This window comes from Camelus dromedarius, chromosome 19 (genome assembly GCF_036321535.1).
Source record: "Camelus dromedarius isolate mCamDro1 chromosome 19, mCamDro1.pat, whole genome shotgun sequence".
Classification (NCBI taxonomy): Eukaryota; Metazoa; Chordata; class Mammalia; order Artiodactyla; family Camelidae; genus Camelus; species Camelus dromedarius.
In genome coordinates, this window is record NC_087454.1 from 17,590,001 (window position 1) to 17,615,849 (window position 25,849).

At 43.9% G+C, this 25,849-nt stretch overlaps 1 protein-coding gene and 1 non-coding gene across 10 annotated transcripts in view; one reads left to right on the top strand and one right to left on the bottom strand.

Annotated features, from left to right (window-relative positions):
* The window catches only part of LOC105089188 (butyrophilin subfamily 3 member A1), a 42,099-nt gene that overhangs the window by 8,372 nt on the left and 7,878 nt on the right, over positions 1-25,849 (top strand). For 2 of the 9 annotated variants that reach the window (XM_064476000.1, XM_064475998.1), the window contains 9 exons: positions 4,930-6,242; positions 6,728-6,892; positions 7,216-7,236; positions 7,326-7,352; positions 11,478-11,504; positions 13,531-13,642; positions 19,616-19,697; positions 23,710-23,794; positions 24,031-24,378. In XM_064476000.1, coding sequence (XP_064332070.1) covers positions 6,092-6,242; positions 6,728-6,892; positions 7,216-7,236; positions 7,326-7,352; positions 11,478-11,504; positions 13,531-13,642; positions 19,616-19,697; positions 23,710-23,794; positions 24,031-24,378 — 1,018 coding nt within the window. In that variant the 5' untranslated portion in view covers positions 4,930-6,091. Of the gene's footprint in view, positions 43-4,929; positions 6,243-6,727; positions 6,893-7,215; positions 7,237-7,325; positions 7,353-11,477; positions 11,505-13,530; positions 13,643-19,545; positions 19,698-23,659; positions 23,795-24,030; positions 24,379-25,849 lie in introns of those variants that run through there. The other 7 variants (XM_064475996.1, XM_064475995.1, XM_064475997.1 and 4 more) reach the window with 7 other exon arrangements.
* On the bottom strand, positions 440-511 carry TRNAW-CCA (transfer RNA tryptophan (anticodon CCA)). Its single transcript has one exon. It is a non-coding gene; the product is annotated as a tRNA-Trp (tRNA).

Sequence of the window (25,849 nt, forward strand, 5' to 3'; positions counted from 1 at the left end):
GAAACTCTCTGGCACGGAAAAGCCGGCCCAGTTGTGAAGCAGGTGAGCTTAGGTCACCCACTCGAACCTGACTAGTTAGTTGTCTGAGAAGATCTGCTAAGCTTCTGACAGTTGGAGAGAGAGTTGCAGATGAACAGATGGGTCTGAGAGCACAGAAGTGAGCGTGGAGAGAAGGCTGAGAACGTTGGGAATATGGACAAGTTAGTGAAGAGTGAAATTCGGGAAGTTTGCGATAAGAATAAAAATCTCTTTATAGACCCAGAAATAAACCCCGAAGCATAGTAACAATAGTGTATACGTCTGTGCTTACTTGTCTATTTATTCACTTTCTAAAGTTATTTTAAGGGCATCCAACATTGCAGAAAACAGGGAATGTATCTTTTTCCTTCTATACATTTCATTTCATAGACCAATAACACCTCAAAGACACTAAAACAGTTGACCCCGACGTGATTTGAACACGCAACCTTCTGATCTGGAGTCAGACGCGCTACCGTTGCGCCACGAGGTCCTGTAGGGGTCCCACGCTTCTTTACCTGTCAACCTGATCTATAGCATTAATTGTCCATACTCAGGGAAGACCACGCAGCTGGTTACAAAATAATGCCTGATTGCCTCCTGGATCAAAACGCTGTCCATCCAATCACTTCCTGATTCTCTCTGCCTCCGAATTGCTTCGGTTTTCATTGCTTCCTATTCCATTTCTTTTCTTACCTAGTTTTCTCTATATACGTCAAAGCCAGACGTTTGCGGGAGTTTTGTTGTTTTTGGCTTTTTAGAAAGAATAGACGTTCAGTCTATAAAGTCAGGCGCTTCCGGGTAGAGTAAAAGTGATAATGAATGTCCTTCCTCCTCCTAATCAAAGACCCTGACCAGAATTTTGGATTTGTTTCCAAAGTTGACGGTAGATTCTCATTACATAGTAGTGTCTCTGTGAAGTGAATTGACGCGGGGCCGGCCAGTTTAACAGTGTGCATCTCATCTGCGAGGTAACAGTATCTCCTTGCACTCTCTTGTCCTTAGTTGAAATGATCGATTTCATACTGCTAGACTTCTTCCGAATCTGACAAGCGGATCTGAAACTGCCCCTGAGAAGAGCAAGAAATCTTTTTGGCCGGAGGAAGTAGATGAGTCTGGCACCGTGGTTTGGCTACTTAAAGCGCCTGTCTGGGGAAACTGCACGCTCAGGTTTCAAATCTCAAAGAGATTTTTACCAAGATCCAAATAGTGGAGAGGTTGCTTTGAACCCCTAGAAAAAAGACATTCTAAAAAAAAAAAAAAGATCCAATACTGTAAAACAGATGATCCTTTCTCTGAAAATTAAGGTTTCCCTTTCTTAATGTTGAAAAGTGAATTCGGGTTGGGAATTGTAAGGGATCATAAGTACTGGATGGAAGGAGCATGTGTTTGACCTCGTAGAAAGTGGAGTACTCCTGGTAGGTTATCTGCGGATATTCGCTTGCAGTCATTCCATGGTATCTTGGAAATAGGTTAGGGGACTTGGATGAGGAATGTATTGGAAGCCGGTAGCCCTAGTAGGTGAGATGAACAGGGCTTTCAGAAAATAAACCACCAAGGGTTTAGGAAGATCTGCAGCTGCTTACAGAAAGAAACGAGTCCACAGGTGTGATGCTGCCAGAGAATTTGATGTTATCAGAAAATTGAACTTTATGTTTTCTTGACCTATAAAGTGGGAATAACAATAGCAGTATCTATTTTACAGGATTGTTTTGAGTTTATATATGTAATATGCTCTAAATGAGTTTATATATACTTAGAAGAGTTTCACAGTTTAAAAAAAAAAAAGGTTGAGATTACATTAGAACAAAAATGTAGGAATTAACCTAGTAGAACCCAGATTCCAGAGGGTTTGAGTCAGAACCACAGGGTGGAAAAGAAGTGTCGCAGGTTTCCAGATCCTGCTGGGTGTTAGTGTGGCCAAGAGACACAGAGGCCCCAAGACACCTTGCCAGGATGTTGCCAAAGGATCAGCCCCTGTCCCTGACAAGCCAAATAACACAGAGACATGGTCTTAGAGTTTAGAAGAACAGAGGCAGATTATTGCTTTGCTGGGCAAAGGCGATTCACAGCAGGCTATTACCTTCAAAACTGTGAACCCATCTTGGGGTTGGGGCTTAGTGATTCTATAGACAAATGGGTTGGAGCATAAAAGGTGATAACAATCAACAAGGGTCTCTGATGAAAATTCCTCCTAAATCTTGATGAGTCTGGCATCATGGGACCTTCTGGTGATCTGGAAGTTCATCAGCCCACGACCTTCTATTATCTGCTTAGACTCATCTGGCACCACAGAGGAACTCTGAAGGGTGAGGCCATTCTCCTGAATTTATCATTCCGTGACTCCCTACCTGAAGAATGACTCAGAAAACATGACTATAAATTTTAGTTGCCAGAGCAAAGCAAAAACAGCAAAGTCAACAACCTTAGCTTTAACATGGGCCTGAGGCTGGCAACAGTGTCTGGTCAGTCAGGTTTTCTGACCATTCTAAAAGCAAGCAGTAAGCATAAAGCCAAGAATTTGTTAGCCTAAGTGAGGCCATTTTATCATCTCTCCTTTAAGGATGCAGAGGAAAAAAGTGGGTATTTATAGGGTTCCACGCTGAGAAACCAGATACCAAGTGGGCAGATGCCAGCAGGCGACTTCTTACTGGTACCTGGACAAGACAGAGGTCTTCCCTTCACCCTCAAACTGAGATACAATTCCGAGAAAATGAAGAGCCCCCAAATTACTCGATAAAGTCCTGAATGGACTAAGTCAGCTTAGGTGTAGCCCGATTTGGTTACGATCAAGGTCCTGCCATTAAGCAGAAAAGGGCTGGGGACTGAAATAAACCTCAGTTGGTGTTAAAATAGACGTACAGATGTAACTCCTGAGTAAAAACCCCACGTATTTCAGTTCTTGGGATTCTGCACTGCACAGCCCTAGCTTGGCTGTTTGTTTACTCCCCACTACTTTCATACCGGTTGAGAGATGGAGGTTGTTTCCCAGGCACCTGCAGTGATGCACATTGGCCACCGGGGGACAGAAAAGCCTAAAGATTATCATCAGAGGGAAAAGGAGGCGGAGGCGGTGGAAGAAGTGGGGGAAGGGACAGGAGCCTAGGAGAGGAAGAGGGAAGAAGAGGGAGGGACGAGGGAGAGGAGGAAAGGGAGAGGGGAGAGTCGGGAGGAAGGGGAGGGAGGAGAAAAAGGTAGACTAGAAGGGCTGGAACGGACAAGCAAGGAGGAGACTACCAACAAGTGTAAGGGGTGTTGCCCACAACAAGAAGTCTCACCAGAAGTGAGACGGCAGCCCTGCCCTCCACCTTCTCTGCCGACCCCAGGTCTCCAGTCCATTTCAGTGCACTCCTTTCCTGTGCCCAGAGATCGCCGGTCCCATCCAGGCCCCTGCCTTTGCAGCACCAGGGACTGCTTTCATTTTCTATGCATGGAATAATTCCTTGAGCAGGAGACCTCTCTGCCTGATGCAAATGCAGCAGTGCCAATTCCGGTCTCCAAATACTTGGGAAGCAGGACTTTCCCTCTAGGAAGACTCTCAGACTCTCAGAGTCAAGCAGGAAAAGATCACTAGACTAAAAATCAGAAAACCAGTTAGCTATGACCTTGGATACATCAATTAAAGCATATTAGCCTCAACAGTATTCTGTAAAAGGATAAGGAGAAAGGGCAGGGAACCAGATGAGATCAGGGATATTGTGAATTTGAGAAAACCTAGGCTCTAAAATGTTTGGGTTGATAGTAGTGGAGTTCCAGGGTGACTTGCTCTGGGACTACAGCAGGAGCTATCACCAATGGGTCTGAAGGAGCAAGGGGAGAGTATTATCAAAGCAGGTGAGATTTGTAGCCATAGAAGAGTGTCCCGATAGAGCAGGGGCTCTGGAGCAAGATGGCACCTGCTACCCAGTAGGGATGGAGCTAGGGGCATAGACATCCTGGAGTCTCTGTCCTTCCACCCTTTGGATCTTTTGCTGTTCTTGGTAGGTCCCCACCAGAAGCCAGACTGCAAAGAAGGCTGAATCAGCACTAGAAAAGGTCAACAGACTGGAAAAAAGTACGGAGTAGACTGGGGTGGGGGAGGGGGAGATAAGTACATATTAAGATAAACCAGCCTAGACATCTCTCTTCAAGGATCTGCTGTCCTAGAGGGCTAGCTAGATGTTAATAAATAACCACAATATTGGGTAAATTGGAGTAAGAGATAATAGGGCCTTAACTAATATTTACTGAGCATTCTGTACCGATCACTGCCCCCAAGGCTCCATTTCACGTGCACACCCTGGTTCCATCCTCACAGCCTTCCCAGGAAGCCATTACTACTATTCAACCCATATTGTAGAGGAGGCTTAAAGAGGTAAATATTATGCCCAAGATCACATAGCCAGTGAAGCCGGTGGAACCAAACGTGAATCCAGATTGTGTAACCCTAGAAATTCTCACACTTTCAGCCAAAAGGCTGTCTGTGCTCCCCAGTCAAGAGCATGGTTACTACCAGCATCTGGGTCTATTGGTCTTCAATGCTGCCATAGCCAGAGAGAGGTTCAGATTTTGAAGGGAAGCATTTATCCCACTGACACTGACCGAGGGGATTAAGAGTTGATGACTCCTTTGCTCTGTAGCCTTCCTGGGTTCTACCTGCTTTGGCGCTGCATTTCCATAGCATTACCCATTCTACCTGCCCCCCGCAAAAATTCTCTTCTAATAAGAAAAGTGAAATTCTTCGATTCCATCCCAGCCCAGCCTTGTTGCCTAGTACCAGCTCCTTGTCCCCATTGTCTCCTACCTTCCTGCAAATCCCTGTAGGGCTGAAGATGTGAAAAGTATCCATCAGATGCATCCTGCGTTGTGCTTTATTTTTTGGTTTTGTTTTAATATAAAATTCTTTTTCTCCATCTTGTTCTCCACTCCCAGGTGCCCCAGCCACGTCACCTTCTCTCTCACTCCAGCAACACAGCAGATATTGCCAACAGATCCACTGAGTTCACAGGCCTCATGCCAGGCGGTGTGAGTTCCAAGTCAGCAGAGCTGTGGTGAAACTGGCCAACCCAGGTCTGTCTATGTAGGCTGATCTCTAGACCTGGCTCCTATCCCTGAAAGCATCGATATCTTACATCATAAATGTAAGGTAAATGGGGTTCACAGTCCAGAGTTCGCCCCCATCATAGTTGGTATCATCACGGGGGGCAGGTGTGGAGACGTGGCACCCTGGCCAGACCTGCATCTAAGTGGAGTCCTCAGGGGAGCCCTGCCAATGGCAACTCCCAGCCCAGGGGTACTCCCTGGCCTCTGCTGGTGCTCCAGCCTGAGAGACCAGGCCGTGGAGAGTCCTGACTGGAGCCTTGGCTCAGCCCAGTGTCTGAATCACAAAGTCATCCCAAGACCAAGTCAATCAGAAGAAAATGTGAGTGCCTGAGAATTGGCGGTGGGGAGACAGCCAGCAGGTGTGGACAAGGGAGATGGACAGTGTGAGTGTCAGGTCACTGGGCTCCTTAAAGGCTCAGGCCATCTCTGACTCCTCTCTCTACTCCTCTGATCCTACCTCTCTGCTCAGCACAGGGTCTGGCTCACAGCAAACAGACAGGGCTCTCTGCTTATCAGCTCAACTCAGCTTCCCTTGTCTCCCCAGGCCAGCTTCCCTCTGCCTGCAGCCTTGCTTGGATTCTGTTTTCTCATTAAAGCTCCAAGCAGAAAGCAGCATTCATTCATTCCACAAATATTTACTGAGAGTCTCCTATGTATAAAGTACCCCGATTTAGCAAATTAAAATACAACGTATTTTACCTGGAGATCTACCAACCCTCAGTTTTAGGTGCTGGGAATTGAGCAGAAGCCAAAACAGCCCCAAATTTCTGTCTCTGAGAGGCATGACCCAACTTTAGTTTAGTCCAGTGTCCTTCCTTTATTCATCCCTGTCTCCACCTCTTCTCCCTCTTACTGGCTGGTAAGCAGCTCAGTGGGCAGGGAGTGACTCCTGAGGGGACTGATTTTCCGATCGAGGTGTGAAGGACAGGGAGTTCTCCGTCCCCTCTCCCCCACAGAGGTACAAGAGCTTCAGGACTCATCTTCTTCAGCCATGTGCTTGGACAAGGACGGGACTGGTCACCACCATGGAGGGGAGGCCTGTAGTTCCTCCACCAGGAGATGCCAAGTCAGAGGCCCTGAACACTCACCATTTTCCCAACAATGGGACTTCACTGAAGACACTGCTGGACAGAAGGAAGCAGGTGAGGATGCTGTTTAAAGGGCTGTGCTCGTGTGTAGTTCTCTCTCTTCATTTCAGCCCCTTTGCAAATGGTCTGAATCATTTCTGGAAATTCCTTTTGGTCTTTTTAAAGCACTGCTTAGGCAGGATTTCTTGGGAAATGCTCTGTTTATCAAATATTCGCTTGTGTAAAGCACCACTCCCTGCTTTCTGCTCAACACTGTAGGGGAAGACTTGTGAAAGACTTTTTAACGGTCCAAATATTTAATACTGGGTCCCAGAACCGTTTTATTTATTTTACTTATGTACTTATGTATTTTCATGATGACTCTCAAGGTATCTTGTTTTCCTAACCATCTCTTGGAAGATAACGGGGCAAAGCTGGGGTCACTCTCCCAGCCAGGCCCCTCTGCCACTGGGCTGGAACAGGAACCCCACAGAATCCCGAGGCATCTTCTGTGTGCTCCAGCACCACGGTGTTTGGCTCTTCCCTGCTTTTCTCTGCAGGAATAATGCCCAGCACTTCTGGCTCAGGCGCTCTCTTCCTGAAGGACTTTCCTTGGGCAGCTGCTCAGACTTCACTCTTGCTTCTTCTGGGGCTTCTCCTGCTGGCTGCTCTTGGTTTTATCTGGAAACTTCGCCAGGAGAAAGTGCGAGAATGTTGGACCAAAGGTAAAGCAATTAGAAGACCGAGGCAGTGGATCCAAAGAAGACTATGGATTGGACAGAGAAGGGAGAGGGCAAGAACAAAGCAGATCAAGGGGATTTGAACTTGAGGTTTTTCGTGCAGTCCTTCCTCCCTCAGTACCACCAACCCTATCCTTTTACTCCCCTCAAGCTGTGTCCCTGACTGTGCCCTAGCTTCCCCAGTTCTGGGACAGCTCCCAGGACTCACTGCACACACAACCCAGGAAGAGGGCTTCCAGAGGCCCTGTCCACATGAACCTGGCTTGTTTCCTATGGATGGTACTGATTCATTTCTTGTCCTTTTGCAGAAAAACTCCAAAGAGAACTCTGTAAGTTCTGTGCTTCCCTCTCCTGTATGTACGACTTGAGACCCTCTCTTGTGCAATGTATCTCATGAGGTTTCTTTGCTCCACTTCAGGCTGGAGAAAAGCCCAGAAGGTGGATGGTGAGTAAACTGGAATTTTTGTTTTTCCTCTAAGACTTTATCTGCTTCATTTAATAGGTAACTTAGGTGAACCTGATTCTTTCCCCTGAGGCCTTGATCATTCTTACACAATCTGGACTTAACCCTTGTAATACCAATATTTCTGTTCACATCCCATGGATGCCTCAAAGGTTATTCAAACCTGTGGCCAACACTGAATTCCAATAGGGGTGGAACATAGCTCAGTGGTAGAGTGCATGCTCAGCATGCAGGAGGTCATGGTTTCAATCCCCAGTACCTCTGTTAAAAAAAAAAAAAAAAAAAAGTTAAAAAATTAAAATTAAAAAAAAAAGTTAAAAAAATTAAAAAAAAAAATGAACTCCATCTCCTTTCCCATCAAACTGCCCTTTCTCCTCTACCTGCTGCTGTGTAATGCTGCCACCACCCACCCAAGTGGGCACCCTTCTTTCCTCCCTTCAGGACAAGTCCTTTTACTGTTCAGTCCAGGGCCTCTTCTCAGGCATAAACTACCTCCCTCAATTTTTCTTTCTTCTCTTATCACAGATCCCTGGGGTTCATTTACCAAGGCCCTTCTCTTAACAGCAGGCTGCTTCCATTCCTCACAAGAGCTACTGCTACCCTTTTCATTTTAAGACTTTCAGTTTACAACTATGGTTACCAAAGGGGAAAGGGTGCGGGGGAGGAATAAATTAGGAGTTTGGGATTAACAGATACACATTACTATATATAAAAGAGATAAACAACAAGGACCTACTGTATAGCACAGGGAACTATATTCAATTTCTTGTCATAACATATAATGTAAAAGAATCTGAAAAGAAAATATCTATGTATATATATGTACAACTGAATCACTTCACTGTACACCTGAAACTAACACTGTAAGTCAACTACACTTCAATAAAAAATAAAATCTAAAAAAGGCTTTCAGTTTAAATAAATATTAGGAAACAGACAAGAAATCTGAAAAACAACCAGCATAAACAAAACATTATTTCTGCAAAGTTTACAGCATGACCATAGTCTAGAGTTTCAGAGTAAACTCACCAATACAGAAGTCTGATTGCATTCCTCTCAATTCCCAAAACTTCTGTGGCTTCCCATCACCTTCTGCATTCTTATTGGTGCGGGGAAGGCTATGGACATTTGTAAATTCTAAAAGAATTTTCAATTTAAAAAAATTGTCTTAATATAGATTTTAATCTAAACAAACACAACCTAAGCGGATTCTCTATCACCAGTTTAACATCCTCGTAATCAGTTATTGCTGAGTGATTCCAGGTTCCAAGCTAAGTTCATAATTGCATTAGTAACAAATGAAGTCCTTAATGACAGATTTTAACTTTTAATGCTAATGTTTTTAAATTGGCTCCCTCAGGAGTTTGAAGATATATTTCCCAATGTATTTGGGAATAAGATTTTTGTCTGACCAAAGTTTTTACAGCAGTCAGATAAAGTTCAATCCGTGCACTTTTCATCTCTGCATTGCAAGAACTTGATGGTCCAGCCCTATTTCTGCTCCATCCCTGGACATTCCCAGACATGCCCAGCTCCACACTGATCTAACCACACCACCTGCAGTGCCTCAAATACAGCATGCAGTTTTCTATCTATTTCTGTGCCCCTTTCCTCTGCCTGTTCACCACACCTGGTTGACCTTGTTTATTCTACTCATTCAGACAAACCAGGACAGGCTCCTAAACTTCTTTGAAATTCTATTTTTCCAACCTCAAAATTGATTTAATTACAACTACTATATTGAGCAGATGCTAGGAAATGAGATCAAAGTATGGAGAACACCCAGTACAGAAGGCAGCACGCAGTTAAGTTCAATGAACACTAGCTGTGATCCTCATCACCACATCCTTTTCCCACGACTCTGAAGGTGAAGGAAACCCCATCTCAGAGAGAAACTAGAAGGGAGGGGCCAAACTTCCTGCCCCATGCCCTGCACCTGCCCCTTCTGACCTGTTTGCTCTGACTTCAACAGAGCAGATGTCTTTTTTTCTTTCTGAGGCTGTTCCCTCATTCTCATCCTGGACCCATCACTCTCTAGTTTCCTTCAGGGCTTCTCTATTCAGTTCGTCCAGTCATTCAGTTAGTCATTCATTTACCAACTCAACAAAGATCCATGACCGTTAACTATGTGCCAATTACTCTTTTAGGTGCCAGGGGCACAGAAATGAACACAACAGGAATGCTCCATTCACAAAGCACCTACCTTCTAGAGTAAGAAGACAGAAAAAAAAAAAAAAAGAAATAGTGGAATATACAGCTTGGCACATGATGATATGTGCCTGGGAGATAAGAGAATATTGCACTGGAAGGTGCAATTTAAAACAGGGTAATGAATTGTACACTTGTAACTTTTAATATATTGTACATCAACTTACTTCAATAAAAAAATAATATAAAATAAAATAGGGTGATGATGAAGTAGGGAAGCAAGCCAGAGGAATAGCTAGGGAAAAGCATTTCAAGTAGAGAGAACCACAGTGCCAAAACCCAGAGGCAGAAGCTCATTGGTTTCTTTGAAGAGTAACAAAGGGGCCAGGGCAGCTAGAGGACAGGAAGTGACCAGGAAAACTGGAGGGAGTATCAGGGGGTTTGGAGGACCTTGAAAGTCAATGTGCTGGCATTGGCTTTGCATCTGAGAAAGGAGCCACCAATGGGTTTTGAACAGAGGAAGAACAGAACCTGAGTTATGCTTTGAGAAGTTACTTTAGATGCTAAACTGAGACTAGGCTCGGGGGAAGGGTAGGAGGAGCAGGATAGAAGCCTAAAGACCAGCTGGGAGCTGCTGCAGAGAAACCAAGGGCGGGTGCTGGAAGTGGTGAGAAGGGGTCAGTGCTGGATTTATTTTTTTTAAAGGGTAGAAAGACTTTGCTGATAGATTTCGATGTGGGGTATAAATAAAGGAGTGGATCAAGGATGACTCCAAGGTCTTAGTCCTAAGAAACTGTAAAGATAGAATTGTCAATTACCATGACGGGGAAACCGAGAGAGAAGCAGGCAGTGGGGGCAAGGGGAGGAGGTAGCACAGAATCGGAAGTCAGGATACATTAAGATAAGGAGCCTATGTGTGATCAAAGTAGAGATGCAGAGGAGGCAGGTAGAAACCAAGCGTACAGCCCATACAACAGGTCAACTCTAGAAATGCATTCTTTTTGCTCCTCTGTATCTTTTTCTTTTTTTGATGACCTTGCATAACTGTAAATGCCTTTTTTAGATTAAAGACATCTTTTTAATTGGAGTAGAGTTGATTTACAATATTGTGTTAGTTTCAGGCATACAGCACAGTGATTTAGTATTTTTGTAGGTGCTATTCTAAGTCCTACCCAGATAACTTCAGTAGCAAATGTTAGTCACATCTCTATCCTACAGATGAAGAAACAGGGACATTGAATGGTTAATTAACCAGCTTTGAGTTTCTTGGCTAATGAGTCGTGGATAACAACATATTGGGGTAGACAGAAGAGCCGTGAGCTAATCGACAATAAGCCATAGTGCCCAGAACACACTAGCAGCTTCCCAGGTAAAGGTATAAGACAAAAAGTGTAGGAGTCCTTTATAACAGCAAGTGGTGACATAGAAACTATGAAAAATAGATGCTTCCTGCAGAGATGAATGCGATAAAAGAGACAGATTTCCAGGCTGTTGGCCAATCTTACTGCATGCAGGACAGTGTACGAGGTCTTGGAAAAGATGCCAGAGAGGACAGGATCACCTTCTCCCAGGTCAGGCGCCTGACCATGGGAACGAGTGAACCATGACCACAATGATCAGAAGAGTGAATCCAGCATAGTTCTGTCCTGTTTTCAGGGCTGTGCCCCATGTGATGGCAGCCTTCACAGGCATTTGCATCAGCTGGTGCCTTTCAGCTACTGAGGCACAAAGTCATCTAATTTGGGGAAAGAGGAGAGATGAGTAAAGAACTCCCAGTGCCGTCCAAGCCCTTACTTAGTAAACAGGAAGGGGAAATAGAAGAGTACATTTCATCTGGCTTCCCTCTGCCTGGACACCATCCTTGTGAGGAACATGAGGGAAGGCAGCCAGAACACAGAAAGGGTGAAGCAATGTATGGCTCCAGCCAGGGAGCGCTCACCTCTCTGTTTTCTATTGCAGACTGGAGAAAAGCTCGGTCCCATGCTGGTGAGTGACTGTTTAATTCTTAAGGTCTCAGGCTCAGGACTCCATTATAAAAAAAAAAAAAAAAAAATCTTAGTGGTCTTTTTCCATCTTCTAGCTCCAAATAATGGCCTGGCTGGGTGGTACCTGTACGGACACCCGGGGAAGATTCACATGGCCTCCAGGTCAAGTTCTACCCCAATCTCAGTTCAGCATCTGGGCCTTTTTTTCTTTCCAGCAGTTTAAACCTTTTTTTTTTTTTTTTTCCTTCTTAAAGTGCTCCTCATCCACTTTCTGTCTTGGGTTTCCCTACACCTCAATATTTTCAGCATCATAGACCTAAGGGTACAATGGGAAAGCCTTCATTCAAATGACATTCAGTCTGTAGTGGGTTATGTGCATCTTAGAGGAGATCTGGCGACTCCGTCCACCTCAGCTGCTCTCCCCTCGGAGCAGAGGTGCCACTTTATAATCAGTTCCCCCAGTGAAGAACCCTAAAAATAAGGGATAAATAAAATTGAGTAAATGGTCTTTTAAAAATTACTAACATTAGGGGTGGAGGAATAGCTCAGTGGTAGAGTGTGTGCTTAGCATGTGTGAAACCCAGCACTTCCATTAAAATAAAATAAAAAAAAAAAGGAAGTTGCTAACATTTTTTAAGCAGCTACTACTACGCACCAGGCGCAGGTCTGAGTGCTTTATGTATATTCTTCCACAGCCCTAAGAGGTGTGCTATTATCATGGCCATTTACAATGGAAGAAATTAATCCACAAAGAGGGTAAAGAAAATCTTGCTTCAAATCACACATCCAGGAGGTGGTGACACTGGGATAAAAGTCCAGGGAGTCTGGCCCCATCAGCTATGCTCCCTCCCCTCATCCTGTGGTGCAGGGCTGGAATAGATCTACTCTGATCCCTTGTCCTGAACATGAAGAAGTCTCAGTAATTTCAAGTAATTGGTGCAATTGAAAGACTTTCTCTTTGAAGCAGTATTATTTATTTCTTTGTCTCAAGATTGAGCTCCTTGACAGGGCAGGGCCTGTGTTTTACCATATGAGAGTGCTCAGTTTCCAGCACGTAGAAGAAATGTCCATAGAAACAGTCTATACAGGGAGTTGACTTTGGGTCATGATTTGTATTTATCAGGGCAGGCTAACTGTTGTGACAAAAGACCTCAATATCCCATTAGGTAAACATAATAAAAGTATATTTCTCCATCTCTTCAGTGTTCAGGACAGATCATATGGGGATGTGGGAGCTTTGTTCTATGTCGACCTAGGGCCTCACCCTACTCTGTATTCAGTCAGAAAATAGCAGAAAAAGGAGTAGAAATATTATGCAGAAGGTTTCTCCTGGGCCAGGCCTGGAAGTGGCCAGGAATCAGTGAACACATAAAGTTTCTCCCTCACGATGCTTCTAAGCTGTGAGAATCTGGGAATGTTTGTTAAAGATGGGTATCGATTAGATCCAGGATTTTACAGTTGGCCAAAAATATCTAGCCAAGTAGCCCTCCACGCAGCCCTCTGGGGCTTCAGGTTGGCAGAGAGGCGTGGCTGGAGGCTGTCTACAGGACCTTCCTTAGCCCTTCATTCTGCCAAAATTATCGAGCACCCATTGCAAGCGGGGTCTGACAGCGCTAAATGGTGAGGATACAAAGATGGACAAACATAGTCTCTACCTTCTCAGGTCCTTCTCTAGTAGAGGAGGGAAATATGAAATAAATAATAATAGTGCGGTGGCATGAGAGGGGCTTGAGAGGGTGGGGTGGGGAGCTGGAGATTCATGATTAGCCACCCCTGCTCCCAGGGACCTGGGGCCTCTGGATTCAGGGAATCTGGATTAGCTCCTCCTGGTAAGTTTCTGAGCTCTCCTGGGAGCTCTCTGAGGTGTTCTTCAGGACATTTGCAGACATATTTATCTCTCCAGCTATCTTGTGGAGGAAGGAAGGGAACTTTATGGGTTCAGACCAGCTTCTCTCCCCTTCTTCCCAGTCACTGAGGGTCCTGGGATGCCAGAGGTGACCAGGTGTCTCTTCTCGCTCACTCTGCAGCTCACGTGACTCTGGATCCAGACACTGCCTACCCTGAACTCTTTCTGTCTGAAGATCACCGGAGTGTGAGGCGGAGAAATATGTGGCAGGATCTCCCCGAGAGAACTGGAAGGTTTTTTTTTGACCCTTGTGTGCTGGGTCATGAGTCCTTCTCTTCAGGGAGACACTACTGGGAGGTGGAAGTGGGTGACAGGACTTACTGGGAGCTGGGGGTTTGTGAGGAAAACGTGGAAAGGACATGGGGAATCACAGAGTCACCTCAGAATGGATTTTGGGCCATGGAACTCTATGCTAATAATTATCAAGCCCTCTCCTCCCCTCGGACCGCCCTCCCCCTGGGCGAGCCCCTGAGCCGGGTGGGGATCTTCGTGGACTATGAGGCTGGGGATGTCTCCTTCTATAGTGGGGCTGACGGGTCCCACATCTACACTTTCCCCCAGGCCTCCTTCTCTGGGCCCCTCCGGCCTTTCTTCTGCCTCTGGTTCTATCACCCAACCCCTCTGACCATCTGCCACTGAGGCCATCTGTCCCCAGACTTTCTCTCAGTTGAATGTCCAGGGGAGAACTCAGCACTGGGGTGGAGGAGCTGCTTCTGAGGACAAGGGCCCAGGGCTCCAGCCAAGCCAGTAGTGAAGGCTGAGCCCCTCTGATCTTTGCTGCAGATAAAGGCTGGGGACAGTTTATAATTCTCCAGGGCTAAGTGGCGCAGAGGACCAAGAAAGGCAATGTGACCCTACAGAATCTTGTCAAGAGAGCCTGTCTGCTGTTGCCATCCCAGCTGGAATGAGAAAAAGAAACCCCAAAGAAAGCAGAGACGAGATACTGATAGAAAGACTAGCAGGGTGAAGAGTGACCTATGAAATTGAGCTCCCGTGGAAAAGAAAAGAAAGGAAAAGAAGGAAAAGAAAAACCAGTGCCCACAAGCAGTGTTTGTCATTAATGCCTGCATGATAGCAGGAAGCTGCATCTGAATGGGGGCTTGGCTGTTTCCACAGTCTTTTCATACATGGACTTTATTTCATTTTGACTCACAAATAACTGTGGGAGAGACTAAATAAAGTGCACAGAGAAAAGTCACTTCTCCAAGTCACCCTGCTGGTCTGGGACTTGATGCCGCCTTCAACATTCTGACAGCTAATGCCAATCATACCACCTCTAAGAAGACAATCATTCCTTATAAGGGCAATCGCAATCGCCCTTTCAATGACATTTTTTTCATCCCAGATTTTTCAAGATTTCTTTTCCAGTTTGTGTATTTGTTTACTGCTCTTTTCCCTAAATATTATCTGACCTTTAAATTATTTTACTTCATCAACAGTTAAGCGCATATTCTTTACTTTTTTCTGTGCTTATACAAATACACACACAGTTTTTCTAATGAAAATCAGATTATATATATTGTCCTATGACGTGCTTCTTTTACTTAACACCAAATCTTAACTACTAATCTAATGTTATTTATAATCAGGATGGGTTTCTTTCTTCCCTGTTACAAATAATGCTACTATAAACTTCTTTGTATGTAAATCGTCTTGCATATCTCTGGTCACTATCACAGAATAAATTTCCAAATTGTACTTGTCATTAGGATAAGTCCTTGAAAGTGCAATTGTACAAAAGGAACTTGAATTATTATTATGTACATGTCTACCTATTTTTTACAAAAGGAGTTTCTGTACACATCTTGTTATCGGTATCTATCAGGCTAATCGCCTAAAGTTGATTAGAAGCCCACCCTTCAGTTTTGCATTTCTTCGGCATCAAACCCAGGCATCTCACACTCCTCAAAGGACGGTCCAATCTATCAATTCTAAGGAGGACCAAATCTACCTTTTACTGCACATACATTTTTATGTCTTCACCTGTATGAAGCACCGTTGTAAGAAAATTGCCTGAATTATCTCATTTCATCCTCACGACAACAACCCAAAAGACAGGTGCTATTATCACCCTTATTTTACAGATCGGAAATCTAAGGCACAGAGAGGTTAAGTAATTGGTCCAAGATCACACAGCTAGTATAGTTCACGCAGGCAACCTGGCTTCCGAGTCTATGGTTTAACCACTCCATAATGCTACCTCTGCTCACCAGTTTTATCTTCAGTGCCTGATACCTACTAGATGTCAGGTTCTCAATAAAAGTGTGTTGAATCAATTAATTTTTCCGGCTTCATTTCATATACATTTCTCTCCCGGGGCTTCATGTGATGAGATGAGAAGTAGACATGGAGCCTATTTCTTTGGATGCCATAAACTTAAGAGATACAAAATATTGTGCCTAGAAACCCCTTCTCTGAAGCTCAGCATCTAGGCTGGAAATCAAGGCTGCTTCTCTGTGTCGAAGTAGCTTGGATCTCTAGGAAAGAGGGGACTATTTCATTCTTATTGATATGATTTCCAGTAGCAAAGCTTTTGATAGACTGTGAATTTTATTTTATTTTTTAAATTGATTTATTTTTTGAAGTATAGTTGATTTATGATGTTGCATTAGTTCCTGGTGTATAGCCTAGTGACTCAGTTATACATATATATACATATTCTTTTTCATTATAGGTTATTACAAAGTATTAAACATAGTTCCCTGTGCTATATAATAGGACCTCGTTGTTTATCTATTTTATATATTGTAGTTTGTATCTGCTAATCCCAAACTCCTAATTTATCCCTCCTCTGCCTTTCCCCTTTGGTAACCATAAATTTGTTTTCTGTGTCTGAGTCTGTTTGTGTTTTGTAAATAAGTTCATTTGTCTCATTTTTTTAGATTCCAGATTTAAGTAATATCATGTGATATTTGCCTTTTTCTGTCTGACTGACTTCACTTAGTATGATAATCTCTAGGTCCATCCATGTTGCTGTAAATGTGATTATTTCATTCTCTTTTATGGCTGAATAGTATTCCATTTTATGTATATACACCACGCCTTCTTTATCCAGTCATCTGTCAATGGACATTTAGGTTGCTTCCATGTCTTGGCTATAGTAAATGTGCTGCTATGAACATTGGGGTGCATGTATCTTTTCAAGTTAGAGTTTTCTCCAGATATATGTCCAAGAGTGGGATTGCTGGATCATATGGTAAACCCACCTGTAGTTTTTTAAGGAATCTCCATAATGCTTTTCTCAGTGGCTGCACCAAACTACATTCCCAACAACAGTGTAGGAGGGTTCCCTTTTCTCCACACCCTCTCCAGAGTTTATCATTTGTGGACTTTTTAATGATGGACATTCTGACCGGTGTGAGATGATAACTCATTGCAGTTTTGATTTGCATTTCTCTAATAATTAGCGATATTGAGCATCTTTTCATGTGCCTATTGGCCATTGGTTTGTCTTCACTGGAGAAGTGTCTGTTTAGGTCTTCTGCCCATTTTTTATTGGTTTTTTTTGTTCTTGAGTTGTATGAGCTGCTTGTATATTCTAGAAGTTAAGCCCTTGTCAGTCGCATCATTTGCAAATATTTTCTCCCATAGATTGTGAATTTTAAAAGCAAAATTTCCCAGTGAGTCAGAAAGCAGGAAGCTTTTGTTTTGCCCCTTTGCAGCTGCAGCATGACCGCGGGAGAAATACTATTTCCTGTTAACTATGGAGTTGGCTTTATTTATCAAGCATGTCTGTTATCCCAGCCTGATAACTGGGAGGGCTGATTTTTACTTTCTGAGCCATGTCTTACTTTCTCACCCCTCTATGATGTAATGACCACTCCCTATTTTATTTTATTTCTGAACTCAAGCCCATGCCTTTCCTCAGCTTCTATTATATGTGATTTTATGCCTGCCATTCTTCAAGTGATTTGTGGGGACCTACATCCTACAGGTCCTCCAGAACATCAAGTCCTGTCTTGCAGTATCAGCAGAAAAGGGAGCATTTCTTTGAGGAGATATCAGAGAAGGGACACAAGGGACCTGAGTGCTTGTCCCTGCCTCAGGCTGTTCCTGAGAGGCAGTCCTGGAGCTCGCCTGTTTACACAGCCTATTGGAGGTAGTCCTGACTCTTACTAGGAGTGGCTAGGTACCTGGGGCCAGGTACCAAAGATAGGGATGGCTAGGCATTCAGGAGCTAGGGATACTCAGATAAAAATAACCCACTGATCATTTAGAACAGTTAGAACATTTCAGAACATATCACTGAAAGGAACTCCTACTTTTATGGTGTCTCAAGCATTTCAGAAGTGTGTTCTTCTACTTGATAGGTATGCTGAAGTCTCCAGGGAAAAGGGTACTAATGTCTGCAACTTACTTTGGAAGTCGCCAAATAAATAAATAATAAATGCTGGAGTAAATAATAAAGAGGGATGGATGGGGTATGAACAGAATGATAGATTATAATATAGCAAGTATAGTAAAATGTTCACTGCAGAATCTAGACAGTAGGTGTATTAGGTGTTCACTGAAAAATTAGCTATCTGTTTGAAAATCTTCAAGATAAAGTGTTGACAGTTGGGGCTGGGGATGGATGAATTGTATTTTGCTCGTGATAAAAGAGAGCAAGAGTACCTTGGGCTCAAAAAAAAAAAAAACCCAGGGGGTTATTTTCCTTCTATGTAATGTGAATTCAGAAGGGCAGCTGTCCAGAGAGGGTCTGGCAGCTCAGATATGCGTCCATGCTCCGGCGTCCTGCTGTCCTTCATCTCTGGGTGTAGTTTCCATCTAAGGTTGCCTCATGGTCACAAGTTGGTCACTGCCCTCCAGCCACAAAGACCACATTCTGCGCAAGAGGAAGGAGAATGTAGAAGAATGCGGACCTCTCTTGAGAAACACAACCCAACAGCTTCTGCCTACAAATCACTGGCTCAAACTTAGTTCCTTGGCCACTCTTCTTTATAAGGGGGATGTGATTACTAAGAAACAGGGAATTTTTGCCTCATTGCATCTGAGAAAGTAAGATGGGACACTCCCAGCTCTACTGGAGCCACCAGAGAAAATCTGGCCAGGGCTGTCCTGCTGCATCTGGTCAACCCCACACAGTCTGAGCCAGAAATACTGTGTTCGCCAGTGTTTCATCAGGATGCAAGTTACATCAGCTTCATTAAGTGGACTAAGTGAATCTCCTTGAATGGGCCATCCGGGACATCTACCTTATCTCAGAGAGAATGATAGCTCTTTGTACATTAAAAAAAAAAAAAAAAGAGCAGGAAATAGAACTTGCACAGCAGGCACCTCTATCACAGAGCCTAAATTCAAACAGTTGTAATACAATTAAATTCCATCAGCCTAGTCATATCAAAGTCCTAGGAGCTTTAATCACTGCCTTGAGAGGCAAATAAATTGTCTTGGGAGGCTCTAAGCCACAGGTAGGACCACTTTGTTCCAAAGACCCCTCACAGAAACAGTGTTCACAGACTCTCCAGAGTCAAACTTTGGAGAAGACATGATCCTGCTGGCAAGGTAGAAAGAAATACATGTGAAATACAAATGTAGCACAAATAAGTCTCAGAGGGTGAATGTGGCTTCTCAGTAATGTTCCAAATAAGAATTTTCTGAAAAATGTAGAACACGCCCACCAGTCACTGACAGCACTGCCTTGGGAAACCTGATAATTCCAATTATTCGGTAGTGGATCTGAGACCTGAATTTCAGAGGTGCTCAAAAAAGGTGAAGCGAGTCTGTTTTTCTTTCTGTTCATACTTTCAGTTGGCTCTGTCATGTGCCCATCTACATGCAAACAGATGTCAGTAAACAGTCACAGAAACATTTTACTTAATGCATGACTTCCTCTCTTCCCTCATTAAAATCTTTTATTTCTCTACACAGTAAATCTATTATGATATAAAATAAATCTATTTTCATCTAGAAGACATAAAACAGGTATATATAAAGAAATACTGATGATGCACATACATGTACATGAATGATTCAATTAGGGAAACACAGAGTGACACAAACAGTGTGAGAATTAAGGCTGGAATTTTTCTTCTTCGTATACAATCCAATACAGTTTCAGTTTTCATTTTAAACTTCCCCACTGGTTTCTGCCCAGCAACTGATGAGTAACACCCCTCTGAGCCAATACAAAAAACTAACTCTGCTACAGAATGACTCACTGTTTCCCAGAGTGAGCAGGCATCTTTGTTTGTTTTTTTTTCCAGATCAGAGACTCTTATCACTAATGGAAAACAATTGATTGTCTTCATTCTGTGGGCTGTAACTTTCAGACGGAATTGCCAAGAGGTAAGCGGGGGAAAATTGGTAAAAGCCAAGGCCACTGGCCCTGGAGGAAGAGAGGCTGAAAAGCTGAGAGTAGACCTACAGGAAGGTCCTTGCCCAGAGAAAGGGATTGGAGCTTGTGCCTGTGGTGGGCAGGGTTGGTAAGCGGGTGGAGGTGGGAGAGCAATGTAAAGGCTAAAGACCTGAATTTGAAAATTTGTTGGAGGGAGACAACTTGAATGAGAAAATATGTCAACTGCATGTTCTTAGGAACTTATTGTGGTCAGAAAGGAGCCAAGGACTCTTATCTCTCCTAGTCATCCCTGGGAATGTGTTCTAAGATATTCTAAAGAGATGTGCCTTAAACATTTATATGTAAAGATGTTCATTACAGAATTATCTGTAATTAAAAAAAAATCTGAACCAACCTACATATACAACAGTTGGAGAATAGATACAAACTCATTGTCCAATCACAAAAGGGATTTTCATATAGTCATTAGGAATCATATTTTTAATAAAGAGTTTTTATTTCTAATTGTAACAAAACTGGATTCCATTTGGAGATTTAAACTATATCTACTTTTTGCTATTGTAGATCTTACTGTGGTGAACAGTCTTAACACAAACACAAATGTTTAACAGAGGCATAAATGTTTGTGTTAATACCGGAATTTTTTTCTTTAAGATGAATTTCTACAAGTGGAATTTCTGGGTTAAAAGATAAAACATTTTTTCTGGCATTTGGTATATATCTATGGCCAAAATACTCCTCAAAATATTTATATTGCCATGAAGTAAAGTATATGATTACCATCACAGATTATTTAAATTTTATTCCTTCATATTCTTCTCCATTTTGAAATTGTCTCTATTCAGGAACAAAGAATAATAGATATTATTAGTGAAACATTAGTGGAAATATATTCCTCACCCGGAGGACAGTGTTGAAATTGTTACATATATATAATAACAATAATACTGTCTTCTCTGTAGCAGCACAGAGAGCAGTTTTGAAGAGCAGAGGAGATGGTGAAAGGCAATATTTTACCTGAGAGTTTGTCCAGATTTCAGGCAGGGCTCCAAAGAATTCCCCGATTTCTGCTCGCGGCTCCTCCTCAGCTCACCCCACCACACCTGGCAGGCCTGCCGGGGACAGGCGCCACAGCAGCTGGTGGTATGAATGAGGGCCTCGTGCTAGTTTGCTTTGGGGGAATTGGTGTGAGGAGTTGGTATTCTTTTTAATATTTGTTTTTACTAGTGTATAGTTGATTTATAGGAGTTGGGATTTTCTGAACAACTAATATATTGCAGTCATCATAATTATTGTAACAATTTTTCATTGCTAAGTAAAACCTGAAAATGTGTAAAACGTAAAACATCCAAATAATTTTCCAAGTATAGAGGTCAAAGGGCAAAAGCGTCTTTCGCTTAATCTCCAGCTCTCAGTTTAGCACGTATCCCTTCAGATCTCCTTTCAGGCAATTATATAAAATATATATACAAATGATTAGCTTTGTTTTTGTGTTTGTTTTTGTTTAAGCTTTGCTTTTTGTTTTTTAGTAGACTCTGCAATGTGCTTTCTGTTTACTTATTATGTCTTGATTCTGGGTTTGCAACTATAAATCACTCAGTTGCCACATTGCCTTCCTTCATACAGACATGCCTTTAACTAACCAGTTCCCTGTTAGTGGTTAAAGTGGCTCGTTAGGTTGTTCATCATTTTTTCACTTTTAAAAATAATGCTGCAGTGCCTTCCTTACACATGCTTCTCTCTAGATCCTTGCAAGTGCTTTGCTGGATTTCTCAAAGTGAAATTGCTGAGCCAATAATGCATATTCTCAAGTTCCTATTTCATAATTTTTTTAAGGAACTGAAGTGCAAATACATTTTGTCACATGACTGAGATCACACAGCTTGTGAATCGTAGTGCCATTACTTACTTCCCACACCCTTTTTATTTCCAACACCTAACACGTAGTGGGCCTAGCACATAGTGAGTGCTCAGGCAACATCTGTTGAATGAATATGAATGAAAACACATGGGTGAGACCAGATCTTCTTCCTAACTCTCCCATTCACTAGCCTTGGGATTAAGGAGTGGTAGGTTCAGCCTCTGATGACTTCAGAGCCTCCACCAGGGAGTCTGCTTAGATCTTGACCAGAGTCTGATGGGAGAGTGATTTGAACTTGTGATGGCCATAGGTTGGGGCCTAGAGGAGACAGCAGTGTTGCTTCTCAGCTGGGCACAACCTTGAGTCAGTCGTCAACAAGCCATTCCATCTGGCATCTTTGGGAAGGAGGAAATACATGCTGAGAGAAGGGAGAGGGCCAGGTCTGGAGTTATCTATCCTACTCTAGGGCTCTCCACTATTTAGGGACACAACTAACTCTGGGGTGGTTGGGAAGGAAGCCAAGCTAGAACTCCAGCTAGAATCAAGCCTGGCTTGCTGGCAAGGGCCCCACACTTCCTTTATCACAGTGCGAGGAGGTGTGTAGCTCAGTGATTAGAGTGCATGCTTAACATGCACAAGGTCCTGGGTTCACATCCCTTTACCTCCATCATAAATAAATAAACCTAGCTACCCCACCTCAAAAAAAAGCCACAAAACAAAATATAGATAGGCAGTGATGCCACAGACCATGCCTAAAATTTGATGGAGGTGATTTTTTTGAGCCAAGATCCACTTGGAAGCACTGGGCCAGGACTGGGGAGTTACAGGCGCCCTGCCTCTGAGCTGGGAGCACCTTAGCACTTCATAGAGGCATGAGCTGTGATTGGCTGCTGTGTGCTTCTAGGTTAACATATTTGCCCCTTCCGTGCAAGTATTAGCATCTCTTCCACTAAAAGGCACTTCTCTACTAGTGCAAAGACCATGACAGGGAAATTATCCATTGCTGATGAGCCCAGAGGCCATCTGCCAAGGAGCCTTAGTAAGCACATGGTTCATTTCCTTTCCAGGGATGTTTCTCCCCCAAAGAACAATTGTGAAAAGAGTGCACCAAGGCACATCAAGTTGCAACTCTTATACTTACATATCCAGGACAGGCTTGTCCCTTGAAACCATTTTATTGAAAAATAGAAATTAACACATTAATATAGGCAAGTCCCAGTGGGAGCACAGGAGGCCAGGCTCTGCTCTCTAAGCCAGACCAAAGGGCACTGTCATTATGGAGAAAAATTCTTATCTTTATAAAGTCTCCACCCCATCTCTTATTGGATGACAACCAATTCATCTGATGATCTAAACTGAAATAAAATGCTAGTGAGTATTGATGGGTTAATATGTAACCATTCACTCATTCAACAAATATTTACTAAGGGCTCCATGTTAACTGCACGTTGTTCTACAAGCTTCTTATACATCAGGAAACAAAATAGATCAATATCCTTTGTAGAGGTCCTCTGTCCTGCTGTGTTCAGGGACCAGGAAGAAGGGCAGTTTGGCCGGAGCAGAGACAGGGAGAGCAGGGGAGATGAAGTGAGGACTGCAGGTCCTGGAGGGTCACGCCAGCCATTGGAAGGACTTCAGCTTCTACTCTGAGTGAAACGGGAGCCACTGGAAGGTGCCAAGTAGAAAAGTGACCAGATGGGACTCAAGGAATGTTCTGGATGTTGTGCTGAGACTACTGGGGACACAAGCAGAATCAGGGACCCAGAGAAGAGGGTCTTGTATTAATCAGTGTGATGGTGAAGGCTTGGACCTGGCGTAGCTGGGGAAGTGTGAGCAAGTGAAAGGATTCTGAACATATTAATGTAGTAGAGCTAAAGATTTTCCTGGTGGGTTAGGATTACTGTCTGTACACTAAACATACATATTTTTATGGGAGATTTTTCCATGTTGGAACTCAAAGGTGAAGAGACTTCCAAGCAGACATTTTGGCAGAAAAGGGTCTTGGGTCATCACACTAGTGATGGTGTGTTTGCCCCTTAGACTGCCCTGGGGAGATGGAGATTTCCACGCTGAATTCTCCATCTTTTTCAGGTCGTCGTTTCTCCCTGACTCCTTCTGGTGTCTCTCTGTTTGCATCACAGATGAAAACGGCCAGGTCCCTAGACTCCCCTCGGCTCCACCTCCTTGTCTGCCTCGTCTTGGTCGAGCTGCTTACCCCTTGCTCAGGTAGGGAACGATTCTACTTTTATGGATCTGAAGTAGACAATTACCTGTTAGCGCCCAGTCAGAACCTTAGACTCCTCATTCCAGGAAGTCCCAGCGTAAACTGAAGGTTCACATGCCATTAAGACAGATGTCCTTCTGTCAGGATCCTGTTCCTCTCTAGGGTTTTCTGCCTGAGACACCCCTTACCATCATGGCCCCAACTCCCTCTAATGGAATTTCCCCCTTCTGCTGACCAGCTCAGTTTGCTGTGATTGGACCCCCTGGGCCCGTCCTGGCCATAGTGGGTGAAGACGCTGAGCTGCCCTGTCACCTGTCCCCAGAGATGAGCGCGGAGACCATGGAACTGAAGTGGGTGCAGTCCAGCCTCAGGCAGGTAGTTTTCATGTACGCAGGTGGGAAGGAAGTAGAAGACAGACAGATTGCAGAGTATCGAGGGAGAACTGAAATTTTAAGAGATGACATCACTGCAGGGAAGGTTGCTCTCCGAATTCGCAACGTCAGAGCCTCTGACAGTGGAAACTACCTGTGTTATTTCCAAGATGGCAACTTCTACGAAAAAGCCTTGGTGGAGCTCAAGGTTGCGGGTGAGCCTCCAGGTTTTGTTCTGAGCTTGTTCCTCCATGGGATCCGGGGACAGAGGCAGAGTTCACGTTCCAAATCCACCTCTCAGCATTCCTGGCTGATCACTGGGAACTGCCTCCACTGTCTTCTAACTTTGCTTCTCTGAGGCCCTTGTGAAAGATGCAGGTCTTCCTCCAGGAAGATTCCCTTTTGCATCCTATAATATCAATGTCTCCCTCCCACTGGCTGCCAGGGTCTAAGCAGGGAAGTAGAACATCAGGGATGGGAAGGATAAGGAAATACTTCCTTGGAGATGGTGTGTGGTTGTTTGGGTTCAACTGCATTTCACATGGCTTCTGGGGTCCCTCCAGGTGCATGCTGGGGAGACTGACCCATAGGGACAACATCTGTGCTACCACTGTTCTCCAACCAAAGGCCCCCAGGTACACACCTGCAGTTGTACCAGTTGGCTTTAATCCTTGTTGCAGGAGGGAGAAAGCACATGCCAAGTGGGAACGTGAGGGTCTCAGGAAGAGGCTGTCAGAGAGACTTGGTACAGGCTTTGGGCTTCTGTTAGGGGATTTGGGGCAAAGTTTATGGAAGCGGGCTTTGCTCTAGATTGGATGCTATCAGGGAGGTGGGGGAGGATGTAATTCTGTGGGTGGGTATCTTCATAAACCTTATCCAGGAGGAAGGTTAGAGTAAGGCTAAAGCAGGGATTGGTAAAGGAGCAGCGTCACTCACAGCCAGGACAGGGGGATATTTGGTCATGGTTGTGCTTTGAACAGTGTTTGCGTTTTTCTCTACGTTCAAACACAATTACTGTTGGTCTTGTTTTTGTCTTGACCTGATGTGGTGACAAAGTGCCCCCATCTGATGTTGATGTTCCATGAAATTGCTTGGGTTCCACAGAAGAACACCAAGACCAGGTCCATGTCCAATGTCAAGCATTGCATTTCTCTTTCTCAGGGCACTCTCTTGCCCGGTTGGTTCTGGCTGGGTTTGGTCAATAGAGAATCATAGCATAAGGTGGGTGGAAGGGAGGGAGGAGAGAGAGGTCTGGGTACTTAATCTCCTGGTTTTCTCCCTGCAGGACCACCTCTAGCTGGCTGCATGCCCTTCCCAAAGATCACAGCTCTTATGAAGATCCTCTCATACATGACTCTCTCCTTTTAGGTCTTTAAGTTGGCTTTCTCCCCACCTCCCTTTGGGTTTAGGGATGGGTGCTAACAGTGTTCCTGGCCCTGGGGCTTTGCTCTGTTCCCCTCATCATATCTGCACTTTTGTGAACAGCTTTTTTTTCGGGGGGGGGGCGCCTAGGAATTAAGTTTATTTATTTATTTTACTGGAGGTACTGAGGATTGAACCCAAGACCTTCTGCATGTTAGACTCGCACTTAACTACTGAGCTATACCCTCCCCACCGTGAATAGCTTCTTAATGAAACCCTACTTTAATTACCTAATGTGAGTGTGCCATCTGATTCCTGTTGAGA